At 45.7% G+C, this 9,527-nt stretch overlaps 1 protein-coding gene across 1 annotated transcript; it reads left to right on the top strand.

Moving 5' to 3' along the window:
- The first annotated feature begins 4,176 nt into the window (after positions 1-4,176).
- Positions 4,177-6,876, top strand: FOXG1 (forkhead box G1). Its single transcript, XM_019924315.3, has one exon. It carries the CDS (start codon positions 4,507-4,509, stop codon positions 5,959-5,961), a length of 1,455 nt encoding a protein of 484 aa, XP_019779874.1. The 5' UTR covers positions 4,177-4,506; the 3' UTR covers positions 5,962-6,876.
- The last annotated feature ends 2,651 nt before the right edge of the window (positions 6,877-9,527 follow it).

Here is a 9,527-nt window from a genome sequence, read left to right as displayed (position 1 = left end):
CTCTTTTGGGGGGTGAAGGGGGAGGCAGACAGAGGAGAAGTTTACCATTATATCCCAGAAAATTACATTTGCTCTGACTTTGACGTTACCAGTGTACATTTATAGATCTGTGTGTTTGAGAGATCAAGATTAAGCTGATGATGAGACAATATTAAAGTGATAAAGAATTTTTTCAGATCTGAGACCACCGGATGCCCTCTGTCTTCTGAAGGTAATCACAGAGACTGAATGAGGTGGAAATACAGAGTTAGGGCTTCTTGTGTTTAGGAAAGAGGCCTGAGGTGGATGTGGGCAGTCGTTCAAATCCAATTTGCACCCAAATTGGCCGGTAGGATATACAAAGCTCCATCCAGGGACTTTCAACTTGCACAATACTCTGTCCAAGAGCCCCCTCCCCCTCCATTTCATCTAGTAGCAGTTCTAAAAAGAAGCCACTGCTGAGACAAATGTGGGCTGCTGAGTAAACAGTGCATGTTTTGTTGAACAAGCCCATATATGTGTGTGTGTGTGTGTGTGTGTGTGTGTGTGTGTATACATATATATATATATATATATCACTCTATCTCACCATAAAGTCTAATTAAAATTATTAAAAGGAATTCAAACTCACCTCCCCCCCAAACTGCAAATAACCTTTGTCATTAGGGAGAATATATCTTTAATATGATTATATTAAACTGGAATCTATTTATTCCTACACAAATATCCTATTTTAAGACTTGCATCCATGCAATCCTTAAAATAATATAACACATTTTTAATTTGCATGCAAAACATTTTCCCAGTCAATATAAGCTCCTGGCACATAAAATCAGATTATTCCAGCTCTCATTAGCAGACCCCAGTTTTTGCTATTTGAAAGTAAACAGAAGAAAAACTTATTTTCACCTGCTAAAATTTTATGCAGGATTACAAAACAATGAACACTCAGCTTTGACCTAAGAAACACCTTAAAACATTAAAAATTCATCAGTCAGTGCTGGTGTTGGATTCAAGGAGTGCTCCTCCAGTTTGCTGCTGAGCTTGGATTTGAATAAAATGTCCAATGTTAACAAACAATACCCACGTTTGGCACTTTGTGTATTAAATTGATCAAACAGATTTTAGGAGGCACAATGCACAATTTGTACAGACCTGATTGAGTTAATATAATATCAGCAAATTTTACATCGAAATGATTCTGTTTCTTTTCTTTGTGTTTAAAACCAGCACAGATTACAAATTTTAATGATCTGAAAATGTTTGGTATACAAAATCATGCTTATTTCAGTATTAGCAAAAACACAAGAAATTTTTCAACACAAACACCCAGCTGTGTCTATTTTAAAAGCAGTTCAATGACAGCTTGCACTTATGAGCATGCAATCAGCTAATTTCGCTTTTTTTTCTTCTGTGTTAATCAACACTTTCCTTCCTGCATATCAGAGTACAAATAGTATAGTTACTCCACATCAGTAAATGTTTACGTAACCTGTCCTTTCCCAAGAATCCGGTTACACCGAATCATTTCACGCTAGACCGACTACGAAAACGTACCGGGCCGTCCACCTCAGAGGGAGCCCTTGTGTGCCATTATAAGTGGTGATGAGAAGGGGGGCTGTGGGGGGAGAAATGGGGAGGAGTAGGTGGAGGAATGGAGTGAGGGAGTGGAATAGAAGGAGAAGAGGGGTGGGGGGAGTGAGGGGGAGGAGGCGGGAAGAGGGGAGGAGGCAGGAATGCGAGTTGAGGAAAAGGAGGAATAACAGGCCTGCGGAGGGGAGAAGAGTGGGAGGAGGAAAAGTGAGCAGAAAGAGGAAGGCCCACAGATCTCTCCAGCCGAGTCCGCAAAACCCATGAGCTCACCCGGCTCTGTAAGAAATCAGGAGCTTAGAAGTCAAAGTCTGGGGCCATGTCACCACTAACGGCGATAGCTGGAACCCTTGAATTTTCCCACATGTAAATATAGTTTGTTTTAAAGGAAGGACTTATGTAGAAATAGGGGGAAGACACACACATACAGTGAATGGATAGTTGAGGTTAGTCCAATGTTCAAAGCTCCTTTATGGCATTCCTAATAGATCCATATTTAAAAATCATTATCTATTTATAATTGTCTATTATTCTCTTCAGAGTTTATTCTCTCTCTCATAATTTCAAGGTAGGGGTGGGATGGGGAGAGTGGAATAACTCCCTATTAACCTGAGTATTCATCAATTGCATTCTTTATATTAGAATTGAAATTTAACATCGTACATAAGCACCGCTTTTCTTCCTTCGTTTTCGTAAATACCAAATCTGTCAGATAATTTGAGAGTTTATCGAGGTGAAGAAAGGTTTACATTTTATGATTATTTACCTTACAGAGTGAAAAGGTGCTTTTCATTTATGCTTCTCCTCCACCTCCCTCTCCTCTCAGGCTACATCCTCCGTAAAATGTGGTATGTTTCGTGCCCATGTGGGATGAAACAGCCTTTGATCAGTATGCCCTGCACCAAATTCCAATCCCTGGGAAATGCTGGGCCTTAGCCCTGCCCCTGGCCACGGGATCCCTTTAAAGCCCCCGAATCACAATCTCCCCACTCACTTCAACCCTCAACCGAACCTTCCCAGTCCTAAAGCCCAAGAAGCTGGAATTGTGGGACCCACGTTCCCAAGGCTCCTAGGCGCCTTCCAGCAGCATTCAGCATGGGAAAGGGCCGGCTGAAGCATGCGGTTATTTCAGGATTAAGGCCCGCACAAATTAAAAGCATTTGAGAAACGGAAAGAAAAAGAAAAGAGGGAGTGAAAATAGGAAGCCTTAAAAAAAAAACCGGAAAGAAATAGACGCCCACCCTTATTTTCCCTCCAATGTCAACAAGCAAAATGAAAACATTTCCAGGGTGATAGCTCGCGGCTACTCGCTTCCAATTCGGATTAGAAGCTGAGGAGAAGCTGGAGCGGCGAGGAGAAAACGGCACCGAGTCACCCAGAGCGTGAGCGAAGGTCTGGAGCGGGAGAGAAGGGGAAGAGACGCACATAGAGAGCATGTGTTACCTGGTTTATTTCGAGATTGTTTGGTATTGTTTTCTTTCTGAGCACCCCTCATTTCGGAAAGCCATCAAACGCGCCCACCACTGAGCCGCCCTCGCCCGCCGCCGCAGCGCCGGGAGCCCCAGGCCTGGCTTCCCGGCGGCGCCCGAGCTCGCCGCCGCCCGAGCCGCAGGAACCGAGTAAGTAACCCTGTTTGGCCCCGCGCTCGCCAGCCCACTTCCTCCTCCTTATCCCTTCATTTCCAAACCTCTGCCGGACCCTCCTCCCCCAAGGTATAGGAGACCTCCCTCCCACGCCAGAGGTGGGCCTTCCCTCCCCAACCCTCCGAAACCTCGGAGGAGTGTTACCTACGAGGGGCACAGTTTTCCTACGGGCTCCGAAATGCCGGACCCGGGCCTGCAACGCCGACTCGGGAAAGTAGTGCCTCGCCTCTCCCTCCTCCATTTCCTGCCCTCTCCCTGCATCCTCTCCCTGCACTCCCACTCTTCTCTCCACCACCGCCGCCGCCGCCACCGCCCCCGCTTTTAAACATAAAATTGGATACAAACTTTAATCAATAAGGACAAATATTGACGCTCAAACGAAAATGACCCACTACATGAAAAGGAAGCCGGAAATGTGAGATATTTGCCCTAAGAGGGGGATTTCGGTTGAGCAGACCCGCGGGGTAGAACGGGTGGAGGGGGCGCAGAGAAGGGCCGCGGCGCAGCGTGCTCCCAGCGGCGTATCCCTACGCGGCTCCGCGCGGCCGCGAGGCCGAGGCCCGCGGAGAGGGGGAGGCGAGCGCCCGAGGGGGCGGGAGCCGGAGGGCGGGGCGGGGTGGGGCGGGGGTGGGTGGGTCCGGACCCGCCGATTGGTCGACGGCAGGAGAGACGCTCCCGCACGCCGCCGGCTCTGATTGGCCCAGCGGCAGGAAAGGTTAAACCAAAAATTTTTTTACAGCCCTAGTGTGCGCCTGTAGCTCGGAAAATTAATTGTGGCTATAGCCGCCTCGATCGCTGTCTCCCCATCCTCGCCGCGGCCGCTCCGGGACGCGCCCGCCCGCCGCCCGGCTCTCCCCCCCTTTGGGCTGCTGCTGCTGCTGCTGCTGCTGTGACTGCTGCTGCGAGAGGAGGAGGAGGAGGAGGAGGAGGAGGAGGAGGAAGCAGCAGGGGGGGGAGCGGGGGGTGGGGGGGGGAGACCAAGAAGTAGAGTTGGGAGCGAGGGAGCTTCACCCCCGGGGCGGTGGTTGTTTCTTTTTTTCTCTCTCTTTCTTTTTTCTTTCCCCCCTTTTTTTTTTCTTCTAATTCCTGAGGGGTGGTTGCTGCTCTTGCTACATGACTTGCCAGCGCCGGAGCCTGCGGTCCAACTGCGCTGCTGCCGAAGCGCTCAGTGCCGCCGCCGTCGCCGCCCGCGCAGCCCGCGCCCCGCTCGGCACCCAACGGTCGCCGCCGCCCGCCGCTCCGCTGCCCCGCTCCCGCGCCGCCGCCGCCGCCGTTTCCCCCCGACGACTGGGTGATGCTGGACATGGGAGATAGGAAAGAGGTGAAAATGATCCCCAAGTCCTCGTTCAGCATCAACAGCCTGGTGCCAGAGGCGGTCCAGAACGACAACCACCACGCGAGCCACGGCCACCACAACAGCCACCACCCCCAGCACCACCACCACCACCACCACCACCACCACCACCCGCCGCCGCCCGCCCCGCAACCGCCGCCGCCGCCGCCACAGCAGCAACCGCCGCCGCCGCCGCCCCCTGCACGGGGCGCCCCTGCCGCCGACGACGACAAGGGCCCCCAGCAGCTGCTGCTCCCGCCGCCGCCGCCGCCGCCGCCCCCGGCTGCCGCGCTGGACGGGGCCAAAGCGGACGGGCTGGGCGGCAAGGGCGAGCCGGGCGGCGGGCCCGGGGAGCTGGCGCCCGTCGGGCCGGACGAGAAAGAGAAGGGCGCCGGCGCCGGGGGGGAGGAGAAGAAGGGGGCGGGCGAGGGCGGCAAGGACGGGGAGGGGGGCAAGGAGGGCGAGAAGAAGAACGGCAAGTACGAGAAGCCGCCGTTCAGCTACAACGCGCTCATCATGATGGCCATCCGGCAGAGCCCCGAGAAGCGGCTCACGCTCAATGGCATCTACGAGTTTATCATGAAGAACTTCCCTTACTACCGCGAGAACAAGCAGGGCTGGCAGAACTCCATTCGCCACAACCTGTCCCTCAACAAGTGCTTCGTGAAGGTGCCGCGCCACTATGACGACCCGGGCAAGGGCAACTACTGGATGCTGGACCCCTCGAGCGACGACGTGTTCATCGGCGGCACCACGGGCAAGCTGCGGCGCCGCTCCACCACGTCGCGGGCCAAGCTGGCCTTCAAGCGCGGGGCGCGCCTCACCTCCACCGGCCTCACCTTCATGGACCGCGCCGGCTCCCTCTACTGGCCCATGTCGCCCTTCCTGTCCCTGCACCACCCCCGCGCCAGCAGCACTTTGAGTTACAACGGCACCACGTCGGCCTACCCCAGCCACCCCATGCCCTACAGCTCCGTGTTGACTCAGAACTCGCTGGGTAACAACCACTCCTTCTCCACAGCCAACGGCCTGAGCGTGGACCGTCTGGTCAACGGGGAAATCCCGTACGCCACGCACCACCTCACGGCCGCCGCGCTCGCCGCCTCGGTGCCCTGCGGCCTGTCGGTGCCCTGCTCCGGGACCTACTCCCTCAACCCCTGCTCGGTCAACCTGCTCGCGGGCCAGACCAGTTACTTTTTCCCCCACGTCCCGCACCCGTCAATGACTTCGCAGAGCAGCACGTCCATGAGCGCCCGGGCCGCGTCCTCGTCCACGTCTCCGCAGGCCCCCTCGACCCTGCCCTGTGAGTCTTTAAGACCCTCTTTGCCAAGTTTCACGACGGGACTGTCCGGGGGACTGTCTGATTATTTCACACATCAAAATCAGGGGTCTTCTTCCAACCCTTTAATACATTAACATCCCTGGGACCAGACTGTAAGTGAACGTTTTACACACATTTGCATTGTAAATGATAATTACAAAATAAGTCCAGGTATTTTTTATTAAGCCCCCCCCCGCATTTCTGTACGTTTGTTCAGTCTTAGGGTTGTTTATTATTCTAACAAGGTGTGGAGTGTCCGCGAGGTGCAATGTGGGGAGAATACATTGTAGAATATAAGGTTTGGAAGTCAAAATTATAGTAGAATGTGTATCTAAATAGTGACTGCTTTGCCATTTCATTCAAACCTGACAAGTCTGTCCTTAAGAGCCGCCAGATTTCCATGTGTGCAGTATTATAAATTATCATGGATCTTTATGGTGGATGCAGACATTGAGAACAACCTAAATTATGGGGAGAGTTTAAAAATGTTAAACTGTAATTTGTATTTAAGAAGCATTCGTAGTAAAGGTACCCAAGAAATTATTTTGGCCATTTATTGTTTTGTTTTTTCTTTTAAAAAAACTTTTTTTTCTTTTGTTTACTTTTAGACCAAAGATTGGGTTCTAGAAAATGCACTTGGTATACTAAGTATTAAAAAAAAAAAGAAAAAAAAAAAGAAAGTTGTTTCAGTTGGCAGCACTGCCTATTCAAGTGAATCAGAGAATCGGAAGGGGACAAAATTAATGATTGCCTTCAGTTTGTGTTGTGTATATTTTGATGTATGTGGTCACTAACAGGTCACTTTTATTTTTTCTAAATGTAGTGAAATGTTAATACCTATTGTACTTATAGGTAAACCTTGCAAATATGTAACCTGTGTTGCGCAGATGCCGCATAAATTTGAGTGATTGTTAATGTTGTCTTAAAATTTCTTGATTGTGATACTGTGGTCATATGCCCGTGTTTGTCACTTACAAAAATGTTTACTATGAACACACAGAAATAAAAAAATAGGCTAAATTCATATATATCTTGATACTTTTGTCTCTTTTATTAAGTAGAGCTAATTTTTGAAAGACCATTAAAAGTTCTAGGGAATTCAAAGGCTTTTTCAGCCAACTAAAATTTGAACTGCTCCTTTCATTTGAACTAAGACTTTTAAAATGAAAATAATATTTTTTTCCATTGTGGAGTCAAATTTTACAAGGAGCAGGCTATTTAATAAACGCTAGCTTTAAACAAAATATAGGCTTTTCAGCTGATATCTTTAAGTTTCTGTAGATATACAGCAAAAAGAGATTATTTTATGTGCATAGCTATTTACCTTGTGTTTATTTTCAAATCAGTTGATAGAATGCTTTTTATATATTTTGTTTCAGGTATCTTGTTTATAGCACTTGGCAAATTATAAATAAATATATGTATATGGTTAGATAGAAGTGAATATAATGCACACATATGTAATATATATATATATATATAGACACACAGAGCCCTTCAGTTCAGGTACAATTTGCGCTATGAATGCTGCAAATATTTTTGTTTAAATATTTGTATTTATACTTTCTAAGTCAGCATTTATTTTTGTGGCTGTTTACCCACAATGAAAGAGTTCTAATAAAGATGTGCTGAAGTTGCAATATAGATTTTGCTGAAGTGATCACCTGTTGTAATGACTTGCAGATCAATGTTTATATTTTATTTTTAACTTATAACAATTTACAATTCTAGATGTTCAGAAGAAGTAAAATGCCTCTCTCTCCTTTTCTTTCATTTTTACGTCATAGAGGTATTTATTTGATTCACTTTTAAATATGTCTGTGTAGTTTTATCTAGAAATCTGTCCTTTTGCTTACAGTCATAATTTTGTTTTAACTTGCAATATACGTATGCATGCATATATATGCATATATATAAACCTGAAGCAAAATGAAAACTTTTTTTTTGAATTGTTTCAGCAGTTCAATTGCTATGACTCCAGAAAATAATTAGAAAACCTAACTAAAAGGTTTAGTAACTAATTGGATCCTGTGGTGAGTCCGTGGAGGACAAGTTGTTCGTTTGTTACAATTGTATAGTCTGAAATGTGTTCTGCAGTAATGCAATAAGCTGGCTACTTCTTACAAAGGGCCCAATGAAAAATAATCTGTCCCCAAGATGTTATCAGCAAACACTTAGAGAGTTGGTCAGGAAAAAGAGAGAAAAAAAAAAAGCCTAGGAGAGAAGGAGCCTGACTCAAACAGATTTGAAATAGAAATACAGAATAGTTAATATTGGAACATGGGGATGGGTGGGCTGTGGAATAGAGAGATAGAGGAAGAGAGAGCTAGAGGGAGGAAAGGGAAAGAGAATCTTAAAGCCAAAAAAAAAAAAAAATCGCCTGCTACCAAAAGGAAAGAATGAATGAGAGAGAGAGAGAGAGAGAGAGAGAGAGAGAGGTCTAAGAAAGACAGATAAGAGCCAGGAAAAATTAAAAGAGCTGGAACCAAATATACACAAATGGGAAATGGACCAAAATAGACCGAGACAGCTAGTTTAATTATCTCCTTTAAGCAGACTGGACATAATTTTATTTTCTTCGTATGAGAGCAGTTTCACCAGAGGTCCAAGTTTCTTGAAATTTAACAATTCTTTAGAGTGAAGCATGAAAGAAAATTCCACAAATAAATTAAATTGTTTTAGAAGCCAAATGTATGGCTGATATTTAAAATAGTAATAGAGTCCAAGTGAATACGGTTAGGCAAAGGAAATCCCCATTACACATTTGTAATCCAAAACAGCTCACAAGCATGTGTTTAGACTGAAAAAGGTGATGGTGTATTGTTCCCTTTTACCATGGATTTTATTAGTGGAATAAGAATATACTGGGACAAAAGAAATATAGTCTTTTGACTATCAAAAGTTAAAAAGAGAGTTGGACTCATATTGAGGTAAGGGGACATAGATATAGAAGAAAGATTTCCCCCTTGAGTATTTTTTTCTGTCCATATTAAATAACCATACTTACTTGTGATTGTTTGTTGCATGATTGAGAAATAGAATTTCAATGGCAAAATGTTTTGAGGTTGGGAGTAAAATTGACTTCTTTGAATTCATTAGGAACTAAGGACTGGAGTGGAAAAGTTCTACTTGGATACATGTCCGAGTTACATATATAACGATGTGATTAGAAGTAAGAATAGTTTGTTTAATACGCATACTAGATAGGAAGGGGGATATACAGAGAGAAAGAACCGTGTGAAGGCCTCCTGAAGCCCAATGTGAACGTTTCATTTATCTCAATCAATCCTATCATCCCTCAAGTTATCGTCTTCAAAAACACAGAAATCTAGCTTGGCATTTAATTGGTTTTTTTTTTTTTTTTGCAACAAATTGGTTGTAATGTTGTGTTGATATTTGTTTTCCCCAACCTTTGCCAGTTAAAATTAGCTTATGCCAGAAAAACACTTTGAAACTTTTTGAAGCTTTTCTTCTTTCATACTTATAATTGTTTTTAATGAGATGAAGTTTGCTCTTTTTGAGATTTGGAACTGAAAGTGCTCAGTGATCACAACTTAAAACTTGAAATCCCAAATTACAATTTATTTCCAGGTTTAAAGTATTTTATTTGAGTTTGTCTGATACAAGTTAATACAAATTATTAATCTATAAAACATTGAGA

The sequence above is a fragment of the Tursiops truncatus genome, chromosome 2, assembly GCF_011762595.2.
Source record: "Tursiops truncatus isolate mTurTru1 chromosome 2, mTurTru1.mat.Y, whole genome shotgun sequence".
NCBI classification, from domain to species: domain Eukaryota; kingdom Metazoa; phylum Chordata; class Mammalia; order Artiodactyla; family Delphinidae; genus Tursiops; species Tursiops truncatus.
The sequence above is the reverse complement of the archived record's forward strand: the minus strand, read 5'-3'. Positions and strand labels throughout refer to the sequence as shown.